At 52.7% G+C, this 23156-nt stretch overlaps 2 protein-coding genes across 3 annotated transcripts in view; both read left to right on the plus strand.

The window, feature by feature from the left end:
• The window catches only part of LOC137384469 (ran GTPase-activating protein 1-like), a 752042-nt gene that overhangs the window by 664786 nt on the left and 64100 nt on the right, over positions 1-23156 (plus strand). For both annotated transcript variants that reach the window (XM_068058587.1, XM_068058588.1), the window contains exon 9: positions 13929-14013. In XM_068058587.1, coding sequence (XP_067914688.1) covers positions 13929-14013 — 85 coding nt within the window. The remainder of the gene's footprint in view (positions 1-13928; positions 14014-23156) is intronic.
• Positions 1-23156, plus strand: part of LOC137384470 (nucleoside diphosphate kinase) — a 423199-nt gene that overhangs the window by 89381 nt on the left and 310662 nt on the right. The gene's annotated exons all lie outside the window — the stretch shown is intronic.

Raw genomic sequence — 23156 nt, forward strand, 5'->3', positions numbered from 1 at the left:
TTTCCTCTGCCCTCTTACACTGGTGTGCTTGGGCCATCAACTCGATAACTGTCACAGGCCCATTTCCCACTATGGTGAGGCACAGTGTATCGATGTTCCTAAACAATTCACTATACTTTACCTCTGCCCAGTCACAGCTTGAGTCAGAGTGCACACAATGGCGCTGTAAGGGTAAAGTGTCCCTATCTTTATAAACCCCTGAATCTCTACAACCCTCTGAGACATCTGCACTCCTTCAATTCTGCCCTCTTGCATTCCTCCGTTTTTAATTGCTCCACCATTGGCAGCCATGCCTTCAGCTATCTAGGCCTCAGGCTCTGGAATTCCTGCTAAACCTCTCTGCCTCCCCTCCTTTAAGACGTTCATTAAAACCTACATCTTTACCTGTCCTGGTATCTCCTTGTGTGACTCAGTGTCAAATTTGTCTGCTAACACTCCTGTGAAGTGCCTTGGCAAATTTCACGATATTAAAGGCGCTTTCAGATAAGAAATTAAACCCTGTCTGTTTTAAAGCCTGGCTCGGGTATAAAATTAAAACCCGACCTGGGCCCAACCCGACAACAGCCCGAGTCCTTTAATTTTTTTAAATGCCCGACCCAACCCGAAAATAACAAACATATTATTGAAACAGATAAAAATCGTAGATTAAAACAAAAACAATACGAAACAAAACAGTCCAGCCCAACCCGACCCGACCCGACCCGAAACTGGCACATGCAGTCGGGTTTGTTCGGGTTCGGGTTCGGGTAGCCAGGCTTTAGTCTGTTCACTTGGGTGGATGTAATGAAGATTCCATGGCACTACTGATCCCTCAGTCAACATTACTAAAACTATTTGTGAGATCTTGCCCTTTGCAAATTGGCTGCTGCATTTCCTACATTATAACAGTGACTACACTTCAAAAGTGCTTCATTGTCTGTCAAGTGCTTTGGGACATGCTGAGGTTGTGAAAGAAGCTATAGAAATGCAAGTCTTTGTTTCTTTCTATATAAATGCAAGTTGTTGTTGTTGAAAGGCTCGAGATTCAACCTGCAATGTTTCATGATTCAGGGCTGAAGAATTGTAAATCTATATCAGGCAAACCAAGATGCTCACAGAATTGCAACAAAAAGCTCACAGATATTTCATTACAGTAAAGATATTGGTTCTAGATGTCACTGTATACACAAAATGGATGAAAACAGCAGCTATTAATAATACATCACTGCTGTATCAAATAGGCAACGCAAGACTCATGCCTTACCAGCCTTCTATCTATGCCCAGCTGTGTGCTAGTTGGAATTATGGCCTTTTTGCATTAAGCTTTTCACCTATCACATGTTGTGATAAGACCTAAAACAATAACTCATGATGGTCTGATAAAGACATAAGATGATAATCGCATGTTTCCCAATAGGTTTCTTTACAAAAAACAATTCTTGGCTGTTTTGTGATGTAAAAATATGAACTGTAGTTTTTCTTTTCTTGAATGTCATCCCAGAATTGGAATGTAGCACAGCTGGGCACCAACCCCTCTGGGTTTAGTTTAGTGGACTGACATCCAAGACAATCTGTGCAATATAAAACTTGACTAGTAGGACTTGTAGGTCATAGTTTGAAGATAACGTGCTAGCTCTGGATCATTCTTTTAAACGAGCATCGCATATTTGTAGTGGAGGGCATGTGATGCTCAGTTGCTCCATTTAATGTCATTTTAAAGCTGTTAGCCATGGCTCACTTGGAGGTGCGTCTTTCAGATGAAATGTTAAACTGAGGCTCCATCTGCCCTGTTGTCAGGTAAATATAAGATCTCCATTTCACTATTTCAAAGATACTCAAAGGCATGATTTCAAAGAAGAGCAAGGTGTTCTCCAGGTGTCCTGGGGCTAATATTTATCCCTCAACCAACATCACTAAAACAGATGATCTGGTCATTATCACATTGCTGCTTGTGGGACCTTGCTGTGCACAAGACCCCATCTTGGCAACCTCAGAGAGTCTTTAGCACCTAAAATACCTGGTGAAATTTGGCCCCTGGTGTGTGACAGATGTGTGCAAGCTGATCTCCTTTGAAAAGAGATATATATAGTTGGAGCAAATTGATTTCTTTCTTTTGAGTGTCACATTGGTTCAGTGGTTTCATTTTGTTTCAAACACCACTCCAGAGACTTGAGCACACAATCTGGGCTGACACTTCAGTACTGTGCTGAGGGAGTGCAGCATTGTCAGAGGTGCTGTCTTCATGTGTTGTTGAACCAATGCCCCATCTGCCTGTTCAAGTGGATATAAATGCATGGAGGCAGATTCAATCGTGGCTTTCAAGAGGGAATTGGATAATTATCTGAAGAGAAAAACTTTGCAGGGCTTTGGGAAAAAGGTGGGGGAGTGGGACTAGCTGAGTTCCTCTTGCAGAGAGCTGGCACGGACACGATGGACCGAATGGCTTCCTTCTGTGCTGTAAGCTTTCTATGATTCTAAAAGATTCATTTAACCTTCATGCAATATCACCAAACAGATTAACTGGTCACTCATCTCATTTACTGTTGATGGGACCTTGCTGTTCTTAAATCAGTTGCTGTGTTTTTCCACAAAAACAACTGTGACTTCACTTCAAAAGTTGTTTGTTGGCTATAGGTGCTTTGGGATCTCTTGGAGCCATGAAAGGCAAGAGTTTAATGCAAGTCCTTTGATTTGTTAACTGCTGAGGCTGTATTCATTGTTCTTCTCTGTCCTTTGTAGTTCCACATTGGAGGCTTATCTGATTCTGACATTGCTACTGGTCCAGTTGTGATGATTACAGTTTTACAAACACAAAAGCATATACTATTTTCTCATGCTGGTGGATGATAGCGACCATGTCAATGTGTTGTTTCTGCAAGCTTTTGCTCCATAAACACCCTGTGGTATGATTGATCAAACTTCACGGTGAATCATTGGGCCAGACTTTGCTGGAGTGTGGAAATTCACGACATGTCATTAGTTGCACTCTTGCTCCCTCCAGCTCAAAATGTTTTTTACGTTGTAACTTTCTGGAAGTGCGAGCTGATACAGGCGCAGCGAAGGCAAAGGGGCATATGGGACCTCAGTGAACGAACGGGCCAACAATGTATTGCCCTAACCAATGAGATTTAAAGAATGAAAAAGTAATGGAGGAACAGCAGAGTAGGAAATGGGGTGAATTAGAGTCAAATCAGGTACAGAAAGAGAAACAGAGAGAAGGGAAGTAAGATTGGGTTTAGAAGGAAAAAAGAGACAGAAAGGAAAGTAAGAAAAAATTAAAAGTTTAAAATTTGCAATTTTCAAAATCTTTAAGTAGCGTTTACTACTTGAAGGAATAAGTCTCTGCAGTTTAAATTGTTTACTTTCTGGGACAGACAGTTTGATTAGCATTACATAAAAAATTATCATATCATTAAAATTTACGCTGTGCATTAGCAGACTTAACTTTCTGTACTGAGTTTAATGGGTAATTAATGAGCTCTTAAAGTTCCTAAAAAATAACTATCTTTTTAAAAAAGACTTAACAGGAAGCTAAGGTCAAGATGCCATTTGTGTGAAGCAAATGATAAAGTCACAGAAATCGACCAGCAAGTTCTGGAAATTCGCAATTCACACCATATCACTTAATCCCCTGAACTTGCTGGCCAATTTGCACATTAATAACTTGCTGGCCAATTTGCATTTTTAACAAGCCATTATTTTTCCAGCCTGATCTGGCCTATTATGTTCTTGAAAAGAAAATTTATATTATGTTTTTATTATGGCTCTGATATCAATGTCCCATTCATCCGTTTTATTTGTGTCATTGATGAAACATGAAATATATTATTTTGTGTTGGCACACTGATGTTTCATCACTGTATTATGATTGAACAGTGGATTCAAAAGAAATGGGAGTGATGCACAGGTGCTCAGTGTTAACACATCAAAATTTACTGCCTCAGAACAGGAGACAAGTTCAGATTCCAGTCGCTCTTTGCTCTGTTTCAATAATGACAAGAAAAAATTATTTTGTGTCCGAAACACACAGAAATGCCCCAAGCTGCTTCACACAGCTCAGTGAAGGAGGTGAATTTTAAGGAGTTAAAGGAGAGATCGAGTGGGTTTAGGAGGGAATTCCAGAGCTGAGAGCCTAGCCATCTGAAAGGAAGAAGCAAAGTTTCAGATCTAATTAGTGCCCAGTTGGAAGGTACTGAGCAGAGTCTCTGAAATCTCCGCACGGGTGAGGGCAAAATCATAAGGAAAAGTCTCTGGCAACTGCTGTCAGGGGGTGACCAAGTGGAGCTCTGCAGCTGCTCTCTCCACTCCAGGCAGCTTGTCTGGTACACAAAGCATTAGAAATTAAAATGCAAAATAATCGTCAGAAAAGTAAAGCAGAGAAAACTTCCAGAGGCTGTTTTCGTCCCTGAATGTTTGCTTTTGTTTAAAGCGATAGGCGCTGAGATAAAGCAAGAATGTCAGTTTTAAATTTCTTTTTACAAAAATTAAAAATATATATATTTTTGTAATGCACCCCCTTTTGAGAGAGGTATTTATCTCCCAGTTGTTGCAATGCTGCTAAAACTGAGTGATATTATTGCAGCAATACTTTAAATCCCATGTAATTGCTGCTCTTATCGCCTGCTTGTAACACGATGCAAATAAAATGTTGGGAGCCCAATGGGATTCATGAGGAAAATATCCTTTAAACATGCGCTGTGACAGAATATGATATTGCACTGTGAATTTTAAAACAAATATGTTTTTGTCAAAATGCAAACTCAACAAAATTTAGCCCCAAAATTCTTAAGCACCAACATTTTGCTGCAAAATAGTCTTTACCTCTCTCCAAAAAGTCAAACAGACACTTGATAATTTCCTTGGCGTTTAGTCTGCAGGTGATGTCGGTTTTGAATTGTTTAGGGATGAATATCACTGTTGAAGTTATTAATTTTACTGGCTGTTTGTCCATTCTTTAAACTAATCGGTTGAAAGAGAGGTTTACATTAGGAACCGATTTTGACCCCTCTACTGCCATATGTTTCGGTGATAGAGAAATCTCAATTGCTTATATTAAACAAAGTGATTCCTGACAACGCAGCCGGCCACTGACGTCATCAGGCTGCGCCAAGGTGCGCACATGCGCATGCAGGCTCCTGCTCTCTGCACTTGCACTGCGTTCCGACTTGCCAGGACCAGTTAGCGCATGCGATGACTTCATCGCGTGACATGTGCATCTTCGGGCAACGCGCCTGGTCGGCCTCTGCACATGCGTTTTACATGTACAGCAATGCAACGCTAATGGGTATTCAGGCATGCGTCAAGCTCCGCTCCCCTCGCCCCCCCCCACACCCACCCCCCTCGCTGCTCTCTCCGGCTGCTCCACTCCCCCCTCGCTGCTCTCTCTGGCCGCTCCACTCCCCACTCGCTGCTCTCTCCGGCCGCTCCGCTCCCCCCCTCGCTGCTCTCTCCAACCGCTCCGCTCCCCCCCTCGCTGCTCTCTCCAACCGCTCCGCTCCCCCCTAGCTGCTCTCTCCGGCTGCTCCACTCCCCACTCGCTGCTCTATCTGGCCGCTCCGCTCCCCCCCTCGCTGCTCTTTTCGACCGCTCCGCTCCCCCCTCGCTGCTCTCTCCGGCCGCTCCACTTCCCCCTCGCTGCTCTCTCCGGCAGCTCCGCTCCCCCCTCGCTGCTCTCTCCGGCGGCTCGACTCTCTCCGGCTGCTCCGCTCCCCCCTCGCTGCTCTCTCAGGCCACTCCGCTCCCCGCCCCTCGCTGCTCTCTCCGGGCGCTCCGCTTCCCCCTCGCTGCTCTCTCCGGCCGCTCCGCTCCCCCCTCGCTGCTCTCTCTGGCCGCACGGCTCCTCCCCCTCGCTGCTCTCTCCGGCCGCTCCGCTCCCCCCTCGCTGCTCTCTCCGGCCGCTCCGCTCCCCCCTCGCTGCTCTCTCCGGCCGCTCCGGTCACCCACTCGCTGCTCTCTCCGGCAGCTCCGCTCCGCTCCCCCCTCGCTGCTCTCTCCGGCCACTCTGCTCCCCCCTCGCTGCTCTCTCCGGCCGCTCTGCTCTCTCCGGCCGCTCCGCTCCGCCCCTCGCTGTTCTCTCCGGCCGCTCCGCTCCCCCTCTCGCTGCTCTCTCCGGCCGCTCCGCTCCCCCCTCGTTGCCCTCTCCGGCTGCTCCGCTCCCCCCCTCGCTGCTCTCTCCGGCCGCTCCACTCCCCCCTCGCTGCTCTCTCCGGTCGCTCCGCACCCCCCCTCGCTGCTGTCTCCAGCCGCTCCGCTCCCTCCTCGCTGCTCTCTCCAGCCGCTCCGCTCCCCCCCTCTCTGCCCTCTCCGGCCACTCTGCTCCCCCCCTCGCTGCTCTCTCCTGCCGCTCCGCTCCCCCCCCGCTGCTCTCTCCGTCCGCTCCGCTCCCCCCTTGCTGCTCTCTCTGGCAGCTCCGCTCCACTCCCCTCTTGCTGCTCTCTCTGGCCCCTCCGCTCCCTCTCGCTGCTCTCTCCTGCCGCTCCACCACCCCCCCTCGCTGCTCTCTCCGGCCGCTCTGCTCCCACCCCTCGCTGCTCTCTCCGGCCGCTCCGCTCCCACCCCTCGCTGCTCTCACCGGCCGCTCCGCTCCCCCCTCGCAGCTCTCTCCGCCTGCTCTGCTCCCCCCTTGCTGCTCTCTCGGCTTGCTCCGCTCTTTCAGCCGCTCCGCGCCCCCGCTCTATGCTCTCTCTGGCAGCTCCGCTCCCCCCTCGCTGCTCTCTCCGGCTGCTCCGCTCCCCGCCTTGCTGCTCTCTCCGGCAGCTCCGCTCCGCTCCCCCCTTGCTGCTCTCTCTGGCCACTCCGCTCCCCACCTCGCTGCTCTCTCCGGCCACTCCACTCCCCCCCTCGTTGCTCTCTCCGGCCGCTCCGCTCCCTCCCTCACTGCTCTCTCCGGCCGCACCGCTCCCCACTTCACTGCTCTCTCCGGCCACTCCACTCCCACCCTCGCTGCTCTCTCCGGCCGCTCCGCTCGTCCGGCCACTCCGCGCGCCCCCCTCTCTGCCCTCTCCGGCCGCTCCACTCCCCCCCTTGCTGCTCTCTCCGGCCACTCCACTCCCCCATCACTGCTCTCTCCGGCAGCTTCGCTCCCCCCTCGCTGCTCTCTCCGGCCACTCCATTCCCCCCTCGCTGCTTTCTCCGGCCACTCCACTTCCCCCCCCTCGCTGCTCTCTCAGGCCGCTCCACTCCCCCCCCCCCCGCTGCTCTCACCGGCCGCTCCGCTCCCCCCTCGCTGCTCTCTCCGGCCGCTCCGCTCCGCTCCTCGCTGCTCTCTCCGGCCGCTCCGCTCCCACGTCGCAGCTCTCTCCGGCCGCTCCGCTCCCCCATCGCTGCTCTCTCCGGCCGCTCCGCTCCGCCCCTCGCTGCTCTCTCTGGCCGCTCCGTTCTTTCAGCCACTCCTCTCCCCCCCTCGCTGCTCTCTCTGGCCGCTCCGTTCTTTCAGCCCCTCCTCTCCCCCCCTCGCTGCTCTCTCCAGCCGCTCCGCTCCCCCCTCGCTGCTCTCTCCGGCCACTCCACTCCCTCCTCGCTGCTTTCTCCGGCCGCTCCGCTTCCCTCTCTCTGCTCTCTCAGGCCGCTCCACTTCCCCCCCTCGCTGCTCTCTCAGGCCGCACCACTCCCCCCCCCCCACCTCGCTGCTCTCTCCGGCCGCTCCGCTCCCCCCTCGCTGCTCTCTCCGGCCGCTCCGCTCCCCCCTCGCTGGTTTCTCCGGCCGCTCCACTCCCTCCTCGCCGCTCTCTCCGGCCGCTCCGCTCCCCCCTTGCTGCTTTCTCCATCCACTCCACTCCCACCTCGCTGCTCTCTCCGGCCGCTTCGCTCCCCCTTCGCTGCTTTCTCCGGCCGCTTCGCTCCCCCCTCGCTGCTCTCTCCAGCCACTCCGCTCGTCCGGCCACTCCGCGCACGCCCCACTCTGCCCTCTCCGGCCACTCCATTCCCCCCTCGCTGCTTTCTCCGGCCACTCCACTTCCCCCCCCTCGCTGCTCTCTCAGGCCGCTCCTCTCCCCCCCCCCGCTCGCTGCTCTCACCGGCCGCTCCGCTCCCCCCTCGCTGCTCTCTCCGGCTGCTCCGCTCCCCCCTCGCTGCTCTCTCCGGCCGCTCCGCTCCCCCCTCGCTGCTCTCTCCAGCTACTCCGCTCCCCCCTCGCTGCTCTCTCCGGCCGCTCCGCTCCCCCCTCGCTGCTTTCTCCGGCCGCTCCGCTCCCCCCTCGCTACTCTCTCCGGCCGCTCCGCTCCCCCCTCGCTGCTCTCTCCGGCTGCTTCGCTCCCCCATCGCTGCTCTCACCGGCCGCTTCGCTCCCCCCTCGCTGCTCTCTCCGGCCGCTTCGCTCCCCCCTCGCTACTCTCTCCGGCTGCTTCGCTCCCCCTCACTGCTCTCTCCGGCCGCTCCGCTCCTCACATCACTGCTCTCTCCGGCCGCTCCGCTCCTCACATCACTGCTCTCTCCGGCCACTCCACTCCCACCCTCGCTGCTCTCTCCGGCCGCTCCGCTCGTCCGGCCTGTCCACGCGCTCCCCTCTCTGCCCTCTCCGGCCGCTCCGCTCCCCCCTCGCTGCTCTCTCCGGCAGCTCCGCTCCCCCCTCGCTGCTCTCTGCGGCCACTCCACTCCCTCCTCGCTGCTTTCTCCGGCCGCTCCGCTTCCCCCTCTCTGCTCTCTCAGGCCGCTCCACTCCCCCCCCCACCCCTCGCTGCTCTCTCCGGCCGCTCCGCTCCCCCCTCGCTGCTCTCTCCGGCCGCTCCGCTCCCCACTTGCTGCTTTTTCCGGCCACTCCGCTCCCCCATCGCTGCTCTCTCCGGCCGCTCCGCTCCGCCCCTCGCAGCTCTCTCCGGCCGCTCCGCTCCGCCCCTCGCTGCTCTCTCCGGCCGCTCCGCTCCGCCCCTCGCTGCTCTCTCCGGCCGCTCCGCTCCGCCCCTCGCTGCTCTCTCCGTCCGCTCCACTCCCCCGTCGCAGCTCTCTCCGGCCGCTCCGCTCCGCCCCTCGCTGCTCTCTCCAGCCGCTCCGCTCCGCCCCTCGCTGCTCTCTCCGGCCGCTCCGCTCCGCTCCTCGCTGCTCTCTCTGGCCGTTCCGCTCCCACGTCGCAGCTCTCTCCGGCCGCTCCGCTCCCCCGTCGCAGCTCTCTCCGGCCGCACCGCTCCGCCCCTCGCTGCTCTCTCCGGCCGCTCCGCTCCCCCGTCGCAGCTCTCTCTGGCCGCTCCGCTCCGCCCCTCGCTGCTCTCTCCAGCCGCTCCGCTCCGCCCCTCGCTGCTCTCTCCGGCCGCTCCACTCCGCTCCGCTCCGCCCCTCGCTGCTCTCTCTGGCCGCTCCGTTCTTTCAGCCCCTCCTCTCCCCCCCTCGCTGCTCTCTCCGGCCACTCCTCTCCCCCCCTCGCTGCTCTCTCCGGCCAATCCTCTCCCCCCCTCGCTGCTCTCTCTGGCCGCTCCGTTCTTTCAGCCCCTCCTCTCCCCCCCTCGCTGCTCTCTCCAGCCGCTCCCGCTCCCCCCTCGCTGCTCTCTCCGGCCACTCCACTCCCTCCTCGCTGCTTTCTCCGGCCGCTCCGCTTCCCCCTCTCTGCTCTCAGGCCGCTCCACTTCCCCCCCCCTCGCTGCTCTCTCAGGCCGCACCACTCCCCCTCCCCCCTCGCTGCTCTCTCCGGCCGCTCCGCTCCCCCCTCGCTGCTCTCACCGGCCGTTCTGCTCCCCCCTCGCTGCTTTCTCCGGCCGCTCCACTCCCTCCTCGCCGCTCTCTCCGGCCGCTCCGCTCCCCCCTCGCTGCTTTCTCCAGCCGCTCCGCTTCCCCCTCGCTGCTTTCTCCGGCCACTCCGCTCCCCATCTCGCTGCTTTCTCCGGTCGCTTCGCTCCCCGTTCTCTGCTTTCTCCGGCCGCTTCGCTCCCCCCTCGCCGCTCTCTCCAGCTGCTTCGCTCCCCCCTCGCTGCTTTCTCCGGCCGCTTCGCTCCCCCCTCGCTGCTCTCTCCAGCCACTCCACTCCCCCCTCGCTGCTCTCTCCGGCCGCACCGCTCCCCCCCTCGCTGCTCTCTCGGGCCGCTCCGCTCTTTCGGCCCCTCCGCTCCCCACCTCTATGATCTCTCCGGCAGCTCCGCTCCGCTCCCCCCTCGCTGCTCTCTCCGGCAGCTCCGCTCCCCCCTCGCAGCTCTCTCCGGCCGCTCCGCTCCCCCATCGCTGCTCTCTCCGGCCGCTCCGCTCCGCCCCTCGCAGCTCTCTTCGGCTGCTCCGCTCCGCCCCTCGCTGCTCTCTCCGGCCGCTCCGCTCCACCCCTCGCTGCTCTCTCCGGCGGCTGCGCTCCGCCCCTCGCTGCTCTCTCTGGCTGCTCCGCTCCCCCGTCGCAGCTCTCTCCGGCCGCTCCGCTCCGCCCCTCGCTGCTCTCTCCAGCCGCTCCGCTCCGCCCCTCGCTGCTCTCTCCGGCCACTCCGCTCCGCTCCTCGCTGCTCTCTCCGGCCGCTCCGCTCCCACGTCGCAGCTCTCTGGCCGCTCCGCTCCCCCATCGCTGCTCTCTCCGGCCACTCCGCTCCGCCCCTCGCTGCTCTCTCTGGCCGCTCCGTTCTTTCAGCCACTCCTCTCCCCCCCTCGCTGCTCTCTCCGGCCACTCCTCTCCCCCACTCGCTGCTCTCTCCGGCCACTCCTCTCCATCCCTCGCTGCTCTCTCTGGCCGCTCCGTTCTTTCAGCCCCTCCTCTCCCCCCCTCACTGCTCTCTCCAGCCGCTCTGCTCCGCCCCTCGCTGCTCTCTCTGGCCGCTCCGTTCTTTCGGCCGCTCCACTCCCCCCCTCACTGTTCTCTCTGGCCTCTCCACTCCCCCCACCCCCCCGTTCCCGGCCCACTCACTCGCCCCCTCCCCGGCCCGCTTCACTTCCCCACCCCCCTGTCCCTGGTCCGCTCCACTCCCACCCCTGTTCCCGGCCCGCTCCGCTCCCACCCCCAGCCCCGGCCCACTCCGCTCCCCCCGTCCCCGGCTCAGTCGCTCGCTCGCTCTCTCCCTCTGGCCATTATGTGCTGCCATATATTTAGGTTAGGTTGCCTCCATGTGATTATTTGAGCAGCGCCATCTTTAGTCCTGGCAGCTGCCTGAAGTCGCAGACTGTGACGTTTCAGTGGCACAGGCTGCATTTGCGCATGTGTCACTGCAGCGCCACCTAGTGAGCATTGTCAGCAAACGCTGCCTATATTAAATCAAAAGACTTGTTGCCCCATTGATGCTGACTTCCATCCCACTCCCATTTTGGTCCAGGCCGGGGAATAAACAGTTAAGATATTCACCAGAAACATGCAGGCACCGTATTCACGCAAGTTAATTGGGGTTCTGTGATCAACAAGGGGATTTAGTGCCATTTGAGGGTTCCGGTGGGCACTGCCTCACCCAGTGGAGCTCTAGATAGAGTAGCCCAACCAGTGCTCCATAATCAACAACAACAACTTGCATTTATATAGGACCTTTAACAGCCCAAGGAGCTTCACAGGTGTGTCATCAAAGAAAATTTAACACCAAGACACGTGGAGATATTAGGACAGGTGGCCAAAAGCTTGGTCAAAGAGGCAGGTTTTGAGGAGCATCTTAAAGGAGGAGAGAGAGGCAGAAAGGTTGAGGGAGGGAATTCTAGAGGTTTGGGCCCCAGGCAGCTGAAGGTCTGGGTGCCAGTGGTGGAGCAATTAAAATCAGGGATGTGTTAGAGGAGTACAGAGATCTTGGAGGGTTGAAGGGCTAGAGGAGATTACAGAGAGGGAGGGGTAAGGACACAGAGGGATTTGAAAACAAGGAATAAAATTTTTAAATCAAGCAATGAAGACCTCTCTGACTCCAACCTCTCTTAGAGTGGGTTTGCCATTTTGTGCCACCTTGGAGTAACCCAGAGGAGAAAGCACTCTGACTAATTCAGCACTATTCTGTTGCCCCATCCCTCCAGCTTCCTTTTCCCGGAAAGATAGACCTTGTCAAACCCTGGTTGTTTAAAACAGATTGTGGGTCGGACACAAGTAATTTACAAAAGGTTCATATGAACATACGAATTAGATGCAGGAGTAGGCCACTCGGCCCCTCGAGCCTGCTTCGCCATTCAATAAGGTCATGGCTGAACTGATTACTCCACATTTCCACCTACCCCCGATAACCTTCCACCCCCTTGCTTATCAAGAATCTATCGACCTCTGCCTTACAAATATTCAAAGACTCTGCTTCCACCGTCTTTTGAGGAAGAGAATTCCAAAGACTCATGACCCTCTGAGAGAAAGAATTTCTCCTCATCTCTGTCTTAAATGGACGACCCCTTATTTTTAAACAGTGACCCCTAGTTCGAGATTTTCCCACAAGGGGAAACATCCTTTCCACATCCACCCTGTCAAGACCCGTCAGGATCTTATATGTTTCAATCAAGTCACCTCTTACTCTTCTAAACTCTAGCGGATACAAGCCGAGCCTGTCCAATCTTTCCTTGTAAGACAGCCCACCCATTCCAGGTATTAGTCTAGTAAACCTTCTCTGTACTGCCTCCAATGCATTTACATCCTTCCTTAAATAAGGAGACCAGTACTGTACACAGTACTCCAGATGTGGTCTCACCAATGCCCTGTATAGCTGAAGCATAACCTCACTACTTTTGTATTCAGTTCCCCTCGCGATAAACAATAACATTCTATTATCTTTCCTAATTACGTGCTGTACCTGTATACTAACCTTTTGCGATTCATACACTAGGACACCCAGATCCCTCTGCATCTCAGAGCTCTACAATCTCTCACCATTTAGATAATATGCTTCTTTTTTATTCTTCCTGCCAAAGTGGACAATTTCCCACTTTCCCACATTATACTCCGTTTGCCAGGTCTTTGCCACTCACTTAACCTATCTATATCCCTTTGTAGCCTCCTTATGTCCTCTTCACAAGTTATTTACCTACCTATCTTTGTGCAAATTTAGCAACCATACCTTCAGTCCCTTCATCTAAGTCATTTACATAAATCGTAAAAAGTTGAGGCCCCAGCACTGATCCCTGTGGCACACCACTCGTTACATCTTGCCAACCAGAAAATGACCCATTTATGCCTACTCTCTGTTTCCTGTTAGCTAACCAATCTTCTATCCATGCCAATATGTTACCCCCTACACCATGAGCTTTTATTTTCTGCAATAACCTTTGATGTGGCACCTTACCAAATGCTTTCTGGAAATCTAAGTACAATACATCCACTGGTTCCCCTTTATTCACAGCACATGTAACTCCCTCAAAGAACTCCAAATAAATTGGTTAAACATGATTTCCCTTTCATGAAACCATGTTGACTCTGCCTGATTACCTTGAATTTTTCTAGATGCCCTGCTATAACATCTTTAATAATAGCTTCTAACATTTTCCCTAAAACAGATGTTAAGCTAACTGGCCTGTAGTTTCCTGCTTTCTGTCTCCCTCCCTTTTTGAATAAAGGAGTTACATTCACGATTTTCCAATCTAAAGGAACCTTCCCTGAACCTAGGGAATGTTGGAGGCAACATTGTTCAAACTGATAAATATTGCGCATGAAATACAGAAGAAAGATTTCAGAGATAGCCCAAGACCTTCAATGTAAGTTGTAAGAGACCAGGATTGGCACAGTCTATTTAGAAATAAATTGGTGTGTACAGTTCTACACTGGGCCCAGAGTGCATGCAATGGCCTGATCACACCTATCAATAGGAAATGGCTCTTTTACTTGCAACTGAAGTGGCAACAAACTATTAAAGCTTCTAACTAAATCACACTGCAGTGAGTAGAGTTTTACTAAAAGAAGGAGATGGTTATTGAGCAACACAGATGGGCTAGGGTCTGACTTGCTGTCACAACTCAGTGGTGAATTAGAACTCTGGTTGACTCAATTCCCTGGCTGGGGAATTCTGCATTACAAATAACAGCACAGGCCATGGCCAGGACCATCATTCTCGGAGGGGAAAGGGGCCACGCAGTGAAAGAAAATAAACCTTTTAATTAAATTTCTCTTTCAGGAAACTACCTAGGGCAAGAAGGCTGTGCACTGGTACGTGACACATTGGAGTCCTTGCAGAAGGGAGCTGTGCTGTGCTCACTAAGGTAAGGCAAGCATTGACTAACATGTGATTGTCTTTTTGGTATTGATGTTTTGAAAGTGAAAAATTAATCAGAAGATGTCAAAATATAATCCTTCCCCCCACTTCATTTTTAGCAACAGAACCTTTAGCCCTTAAAATCTGGAGCTCCTTCCCTGAACTCCAGCACCTTGATGCATCTCTCCACAGCTTCAAAAGCTTTCTTGAAGCCTTTCCCCTTCAGAACATCTGCATTTGCTTCCTGGAATTCCTCTTCCAACTCCTGCCTGCTGACTGATATTTCCCTTCCACCCTGGGTAGCAGAATTGGTCCTTAATCTTATGTGACCAATCTGCGGTCCCTGCTTCCATCAAGTGAGACGATGGTTTTCTTTGCCTCTCCCAGGTGATTACTTGGCTAAGGAAGGTCAGGAAGTGTTTAGTTACTATGCTCCAGCCATGATGAGGTGTGAGCCAAGTTTGATGGACCAGCTATTCCATTCCTGCCCACCAATTCAGCATGTTGGTATGAGGCTCCATGGCAGTAGTACAGCATCATTTGCCTGACAGTGCTTAGAAAAACAAGACCCACATGTTGGGCACCCTGCTGCCTGTTTCCAGCATTTCCGATTCATTTGCAACACTGTGCAGTCGTTTGAAGCAATGTGTCTTTAAAACCAATGGCGTCTCTCAGTTTTGCATTTTCCAAATCAATTTGCTGCACTATTTTTCATTAGGGGCCATTGTTGAATAATATCAAATCATCAGAAATGCAGTAATCCAGTAATTAGCTTTTTGGCATTCAGAACAAGCTCCAATTAACACAGTTGTTCTTTTCTGGTCAACAGTAGAATCAGAGGATGTTTAAGATTTGCTGAGAGATTTTTCATTATACGCTAGGTGTAAGAAATCATTCATCCCATTCAATACAATACAGCTCATTTGTGTCTGCCAGGGTACACACTAGTTAAATGGAACAATTCATTCCAGTCTGATGCTGTGCAGCTTGTTTGTGCATCACTGTCAGCTCCTGTTCACGTACAGTAAACACAGAGTAAAAAGGGAACAATTCATTCCTATCTGGCTTTGATTTGTTTGTGTCAGCTCCGATTCATATTGAGTACACAGGAGGTAAAGGAAACCATTCACTCCTGTTTAGCATTGTACAACTCATGTTTCAGTGTTAGCTCCACTGCTTATACATTATGTTCCATGTAAAAGGAAACCATTCATTCTGGTCTGCTACCTTATGGCTCATCTAGGCTTCAGTGTCAGCTCTTGTGCTGACGAACAGCATACCCCAGGTAAAGGAGCACTGTTCACTTCCTGTCTTGTACTGAACAACTCACGTGTATCTCAGCTCTTGCACATGACTACTGCTCAATACGCAAAAGGATACAAGTCCCTGGCTCAGGATTATATGATTTGTCTCTGCCTTAGTGCTTATACACAAGCAATGAAAAGAGATAATATTATGTTCACTAGAAAGAAAGACGGGCATTTCTATAGTGCCTTTCACAACCTCAGGAAGTCCCAAAGTACTTTACATTTAATGAGGTACTTCTGAAGTGTCGCACTGAGAAGTGTGGGCTAATTAGGGATAGTAAACATGAAATTGAAAAAGCAGATCAGGCTGGACTAATCAATATCTTCAAGGAAAGTACTGAATTTATAAATTGGGGCTGACTTATTGTCACACCTCAGTGGTGAATTAGAACTCTGGTTCGAATTAAGGATGGAGGGCAGGCTTTCGAAGCTGGAGAACCAAGTGGAGGCCCTCCAACACAGAAAGAGCTGCAGCCTGCGGAGAGAGAGAGAGAGAGAGAGAGAGAGAGAGAGTGCCTCCGTCTTGAGGCATCCTCTTAGCACTGTTAAAACATTTGAACTAAAAAGTGCCCACAACTGCCAGGCCACCATTGGAGGGGGAGCCCTTTAACAGGATGTCCTGTGGCCGCAGCTGTGGCTAGGTAGGCAGGTGGGGCCTCAAAGGCATCCTGGAACACTGGCCCCCGCGCCGTGTCTGCCACGGGGAAGTTGCTTTCAGGCAGCTGCCATGCTTCCTGCACCACAGGGGGCCCGCAGGCCAACTGGAAAATTCCAGTCAGCCTCTGATCCATGGCCTGAATTAGCCAGTTAATTATCTTCACGAGCTACTGCCGCTTGTGGGTGGGTAGCCGTTCTGCCCCCGATCTGGTCTGCCCAAAATGGCTCGGTGCCGGCAAACTGGCACACAGCTGGTGGCGCCAAATTATGCACCTGCCAGCCCGCCTCCATTCCCACCCCCATCAACACATGGAATCCTGCCCACTATATCTGCACCCATTCCGCCACCCTGGATTTGAGAAATGGTCCAATCGGCTACTACAATATTGTTATTCAAATGAGGTCTTAAAACCGAGGCCCCATCGGCTCTCACAGGTAACTGTGAAAGATCCCACAACCACTATTCGAAAGAAGAGAGGTGGGTTATCCCTGGTGTCCTAGTCAGTAATTATCCCTCAAGCAACATCACTGAAAAGCAGATTATCTGGGCATTATCACATAGCTGTTTATGGGATCTTGATGTGCACAACTTGGCTGCCTTATTTCCTACATTACAACAGTGATGACATTTTATTGGCTGTGAAGCACTTTGAGACATCCTGAGGTTGTGAAAGAAGCAATAGAAATGCAAATCATTTCTTTCTTTCTTTTATTCATTAACGACCTTGAATCCAAGTACCACTGGGTATTCCTGCTCATGAATAATCCCACAGCTGTCATTTGGATAAAATCTAACCTCCTGAAACAAGAGACATCCACATCTTGTCAGTCTGGACAGGCTACGGGCATTTTATAATGGGGATCGATATCATGGCACTAGACCAGTCTTGTCCCAGTGAAGAATGACACTTTGATTGGACAGAGACCAAGGCCAGAATTGGACCTGTCCCGGCAGGGCCACAGTCCCGGAGGTGGAAGCAGGTGCTAAAGTCGCACCCGCTCCACGCTCAGTTGCCACCACGATCGAGCACTAAGTGACCAATTAGCGTCTCGCCGGCGGATTTTTGAATAGAAAAGGCGCGCGCAGGCGGGCAGAAAGGTCAGCATTGGCGGGGGCGGGGCAAGAGCCAAAGGAAGGTGCTGAAAGCCATTTAAAAGGGCTGTCAGCACATTTAGTGGCTCTGAGAAGGATGCATGCTTCTCAGAGGATGGTGGGAGGAGCAAGAGTACAATAGCAGTCAGATACCAGACTGAGGGGAACAGGAGCTGTCCTGTCACTTAGATACCAGACTGAGGGGAACAGGAGCTGTCCTGTCACTTCAATACCAGGCTGCGGGGAACAGGAGCTGTCCTGTCACTTAGATACCAGACTGAGGGGAACAGGAGCTGTCCTGTCACTTCGATACCAGACTGAGGGGAACAGCAGCTGTCCTGTCACTTAGATACCAGACTGAGGGGAACAGCAGCTGTCCTGTCACTTAGATACCAGACTGAGGGGAACAGGAGCTGTCCTGTCACTTAGATACCAGACTGAGGGGAACAGGAGCTGTCCTGTCACTTCGATACCAGACTGAGGGGAACAGCAGCTGTCCTGTCACTTAGATACCAGACTGAGGGGAACAGGAGCTGTCCTGTCACTTCGATACCAGACTGAGGGGAACAGCAGCTGTCCTGTCACTTAGATACCAGACTGAGGGGAACAGCAGCTGTCCTGTCACTTAGATACCAGACTGAGGGGAACAGGAGCTGTCCTGTCACTTAGACACCAGACTGAGGGAACAGGAGCTGTCCTGCCACTTAGATACCAGACTGAGGGGAACAGGAGCTGTCCTGTCACTTAGACACCAGACTGAGGGGAACAGGAGCTGTCCTGTCACTTCGATACCAGACTGAGGGGAACAGGAGCTGTCCTGTCACTTCAATACCAGGCTGTGGGGAACAGGAGCTGTCCTGTCACTTAGATACCAGACTGAGGGGAACAGGAGCTGTCCTTTCACTTAGATACCAGACTGAGGGGAACAGGAGCTGTCCTTTCACTTCGATACCAGGCTGTGGGGAACAGGAACTGTCCTGTCACTTAGATACCAGACTGAGGGGAACAGGAGCTGTCCTGTCACTTAGATACCAGACTGAGGGGAACAGCAGCTGTCCTGTCACTTAGATACCAGACTGAGGGGAACAGGAGCTGTCCTGTCACTTAGATACCAGGCTGAAGGGAATAGGAACTGTTCTGTCACTTAGATACCAGACTGAGGGGAACAGGAGCTGTCCTGTCACTTCGATACCAGGCTGTGGGGAACAGGAACTGTCCTGTCACTTAGATACCAGACTGAGGGGAACAGGAGCTGTCCAGTCACTTAGATACCAGACTGAGGGGAACAGGGGCTGTCCTGTCACTTAGATACCAGACTGAGGGGAACAGGAGCTGTCCTGTCACTTAGATACCAGGCTGTGGAGAACAGGAGCTGTCCTGTCACTTAGATACCAGACTGAGGGGAACAGGAGCTGTCCTTTCACTTAGATACCAGACTGAGGGGAACAGGAGCTGTCCTGTCACTTAGATACCAGACTGAGGGGAACAGGAGCTGTCCTGTCACTTAGATCCCAGACTGAGGGGAACAGGAACTGTCCTGTCACTTAGATACCAGGCTGTGGGGAACAGGAGCTGTCCTGTCACTGAGATACCAGACTGAGGGGAACAGGAGCTGTCCTGTCACTTAGATACCAGACTGAGGGGAACAGGAGCTGTCCTGTCACTTCGATACCAGGCTGTGGGGAACAGGAGCTTTCCTGTCACAGATACCAGACTGAGGGGAACAGGAGCTGTCCTGTCACTTAGATACCAGACTGAGGGGAACAGGAGCTGTCCTGTCACTTCGATACCAGGCTGTGGGGAACAGGAACTGTCCTGTCAATTAGATACCAGACTGAGGGGAACAGGAGCTGTCCTGTCACTTAGATACCAGACTGAGGGGAACAGGAGCTGTCCTTTCACCGATACCAGGCTGTGGGGAACAGGAACTGTCCTGTCACTTAGATACCAGACTGAGGGGAACAGGAACTGTCCTGTCACTTAGATACCAGACTGAGGGGAACAGGAGCTGTCCTTTCACTTAGATACCAGACTGAGGGGAACAGGAGCTGTCCTGTCACTTAGATACCAGACTGAGGGGAACAGGAGCTGTCCTGTCACTTAGATACCAGACTGAGGGGAACAGGAGCTGTCCTGTCACTTAGATACCAGGCTGAAGGGAATAGGAACTGTTCTGTCACTTAGATACCAGACTGAGGGGAACAGGAACTGTCCTGTCACTTAGATACCAGACTGAGGGGAACAGGAGCTGTCCTGTCACTTAGATACCAGACTGAGGGGAACAGGAGCTGTCCTGTCACTTAGATACCAGACTGAGGGGAACAGCAGCTGTCCTGTCACTTAGATACCAGACTGAGGGGAACAGGAGCTGTCCTGTCACTTAGATACCAGGCTGAAGGGAATAGGAACTGTTCTGTCACTTAGATACCAGACTGAGGGGAACAGGAGCTGTCCTGTCACTTCGATACCAGGCTGTGGGGAACAGGAACTGTCCTGCACTTAGATACCAGACTGAGGGGAACAGGAGCTGTCCTTTCACTTAGATACCAGACTGAGGGGAACAGGAGCTGTCCTTTCACTTCGATACCAGGCTGTGGGGAACAGGAACTGTCCTGTCACTTAGATACCAGACTGAGGGGAACAGGAGCTGTCCTGTCACTTAGATACCAGACTGAGGGGAACAGCAGCTGTCCTGTCACTTAGATACCAGACTGAGGGGAACAGGAGCTGTCCTGTCACTTAGATACCAGGCTGAAGGGAATAGGAACTGTTCTGTCACTTAGATACCAGACTGAGGGGAACAGGAGCTGTCCTGTCACTTCGATACCAGGCTGTGGGGAACAGGAACTGTCCTGTCACTTAGATACCAGACTGAGGGGAACAGGAGCTGTCCTGTCACTTAGATATCAGACTGAGGGGAACAGGAGCTGTCCTTTCACTTCGATACCAGGCTGTGGGGAACAGGAACTGTCCTGTCACTTAGATACCAGACTGAGGGGAACAGGAACTGTCCTGTCACTTAGATACCAGACTGAGGGGAACAGGAGCTGTCCAGTCACTTAGATACCAGACTGAGGGGAACAGGAGCTGTCCAGTCACTTAGATACCAGACTGAGGGGAACAGGGGCTGTCCTGTCACTTAGATACCAGACTGAGGGGAACAGGAGCTGTCCTGTCACTTAGATACCAGACTGAGGGGAACAGGGGCTGTCCTGTCACTTAGATACCAGACTGAGGGGAACAGGGGCTGTCCTGTCACTTAGATACCAGACTGAGGGGAACAGGAGCTGTCCTGTCACTTAGATACCAGGCTGTGGAGAACAGGAGCTGTCCTGTCACTTAGATACCAGACTGAGGGGAACAGGAGCTGTCCTTTCACTTAGATACCAGACTGAGGGGAACAGGAGCTGTCCTGTCACTTAGATACCAGACTGAGGGGAACAGGAGCTGTCCTGTCACTTAGATACCAGACTGAGGGGAACAGGAACTGTCCTGTCACTTAGATACCAGGCTGTGGGGAACAGGAGCTGTCCTGTCACTGAGATACCAGACTGAGGGGAACAGGAGCTGTCCTGTCACTTAGATACCAGACTGAGGGGAACAGGAGCTGTCCTGTCACTTCGATACCAGGCTGTGGGGAACAGGAGCTTTCCTGTCACAGATACCAGACTGAGGGGAACAGGAGCTGTCCTGTCACTTAGATACCAGACTGAGGGGAACAGGAGCTGTCCTGTCACTTCGATACCAGGCTGTGGGGAACAGGAACTGTCCTGTCACTTAGATACCAGACTGAGGGGAACAGGAGCTGTCCTGTCACTTAGATACCAGACTGAGGGGAACAGGAGCTGTCCTGTCACTTCGATACCAGGCTGTGGGGAACAGGAACTGTCCTGTCACTTAGATACCAGACTGAGGGGAACAGGAGCTGTCCTGTCACTTCGATACCAGACTGAGGGGAACAGGAGCTGTCCTGTCACTTAGATACCAGGCTGTGGGGAACAGGAGCTGTCCTGTCACTTAGATACCAGACTGAGGGGAACAGGAGCTGTCCTTTCACTTAGATACCAGACTGAGGGGAACAGGAGCTGTCCTGTCACTTAGATACCAGGCTGTGGGGAACAGGAGCTGTCCTGTCACTTAGATACCAGACTGAGGGGAACAGGAGCTGTCCTGTCACTTAGATACCAGACTGAGGGGAACAGGAGCTGTCCTGTCACTTAGACACCAGACTGAGGGGAACAGGAGCTGTCCTGTCACTTAGATACCAGGCTGTGGGGAACAGGAGCTGTCCTGTCACTGAGATACCAGACTGAGGGGAACAGGAGCTGTCCTGTCACTTAGATACCAGACTGAGGGGAACAGGAGCTGTCCTGTCACTTAGATACCAGACTGAGGGGAACAGGAGCTGTCCTGTCACTTAGATACCAGGCTGTGGGGAACAGGAGCTGTCCTGTCAGTTAGATACCAGACTGAGGGGAACAGGAGCTGTCCTTTCACTTCGATACCAGACTGAGGGGAACAGGAACTGTCCTGTCACTTAGATACCAGTCTGAGGGGAACAGGAACTGTCCTTTCACTTAGATACCAGTCTGAGGTGAACAGGAGCTGTCCTTTCACTTCGATACCAGACTGAGGGGAACAGGAACTGTCCTGTCACTTAGATACCAGTCTGAGGGGAACAGGAGCTGTCCTGTCACTTAGATACCAGGCTGTGGGGAACAGGAGCTGTCCTGTCACTTAGATACCAGGCTGTGGGGAACAGGAGCTGTCCTGTCAGTTAGATACCAGACTGAGGGGAACAGGAGCTGTCCTTTCACTTCGATACCAGACTGAGGGGAACAGGAACTGTCCTGTCACTTAGATACCAGACTGAGGGGAACAGGAGCTGTCCTGTCACTTAGATACCAGACTGAGGGGAACAGGAGCTGTCCTGTCACTTAGATACCAGGCTGTGGGGAACAGGAGCTGTCCTGTCAGTTAGATACCAGACTGAGGGGAACAGGAGCTGTCCTTTCACTTCGATACCAGACTGAGGGGAACAGGAACTGTCCTGTCACTTAGATACCAGTCTGAGGAAAACAGGAACTGTCCTTTCACTTAGATACCAGTCTGAGGTGAACAGGAGCTGTCCTTTCACTTCGATACCAGACTGAGGGGAACAGGAACTGTCCTGTCACTTAGATACCAGTCTGAGGGGAACAGGAACTGTCCTTTCACTTAGATACCAGTCTGAGGTGAACAGGAGCTGTCCTTTCACTTCGATACCAGACTGAGGGGAACAGGAACTGTCCTGTCACTTAGATACCAGTCTGAGGGGAACAGGAGCTGTCCTTTCACTTCGATACCAGACTGAGGGGAACAGGAACTGTCCTTTCACTTAGATACCAGACTGAGGCGAACAGGAGCTGTCCTGTCACTTCGATACCAGACTGAGGGGAACAGGAGCTGTCCTTTCACTTCGATACCAGGCTGTGGGGAACAGGAGCTGTCCTGTCAGTTCGATACCAGACTGAGGGGAACAGGACCTGTCCTTTCACTTAGATACCAGACTGAGGGGAACAGGAGCTGTCCTTTCACTTAGATACCAGACTGGGGAACAGGAGCTGTCCTTTCACTTAGATACCAGACTGAGGGGAACAGGAATGGTCCTGTCACTTAGATACCAGACTGAGGGGAACAGGAACTTTCCTGTCACTTAGATGCCAGTCTGAGGGGAACAGGAACTGTCCTTTCACTTAGATGCCAGTCTGAGGGGAACAGGAGCTGTCCTTTCACTTAGATACCAGACTGAGGGGAACAGGAACTGTCCTTTCACTTAGATGCCAGTCTGAGGGGAACAGGAACTGTCCTTTCACTTAGATACCAGACTGAGGGAAACAGGAGCTGTCCTTTCACTTAGATACCAGACTGAGGGAAACAGGAGCTGTCCTTTCACTTAGATACCAGACTGAGGGGAACAGGAACTGTCCTTTCACTTAGATACCAGACTGAGGGAAACAGGAGCTGTCCTTTCACTTAGATACCAGACTGAGGGGAACAGGAACTGTCCTTTCACTTAGATACCAGACTGAGGGAAACAGGAGCTGTCCTGTC

The sequence above is a fragment of the Heterodontus francisci genome, chromosome 26, assembly GCF_036365525.1.
Source record: "Heterodontus francisci isolate sHetFra1 chromosome 26, sHetFra1.hap1, whole genome shotgun sequence".
Taxonomy (NCBI): domain Eukaryota; kingdom Metazoa; phylum Chordata; class Chondrichthyes; order Heterodontiformes; family Heterodontidae; genus Heterodontus; species Heterodontus francisci.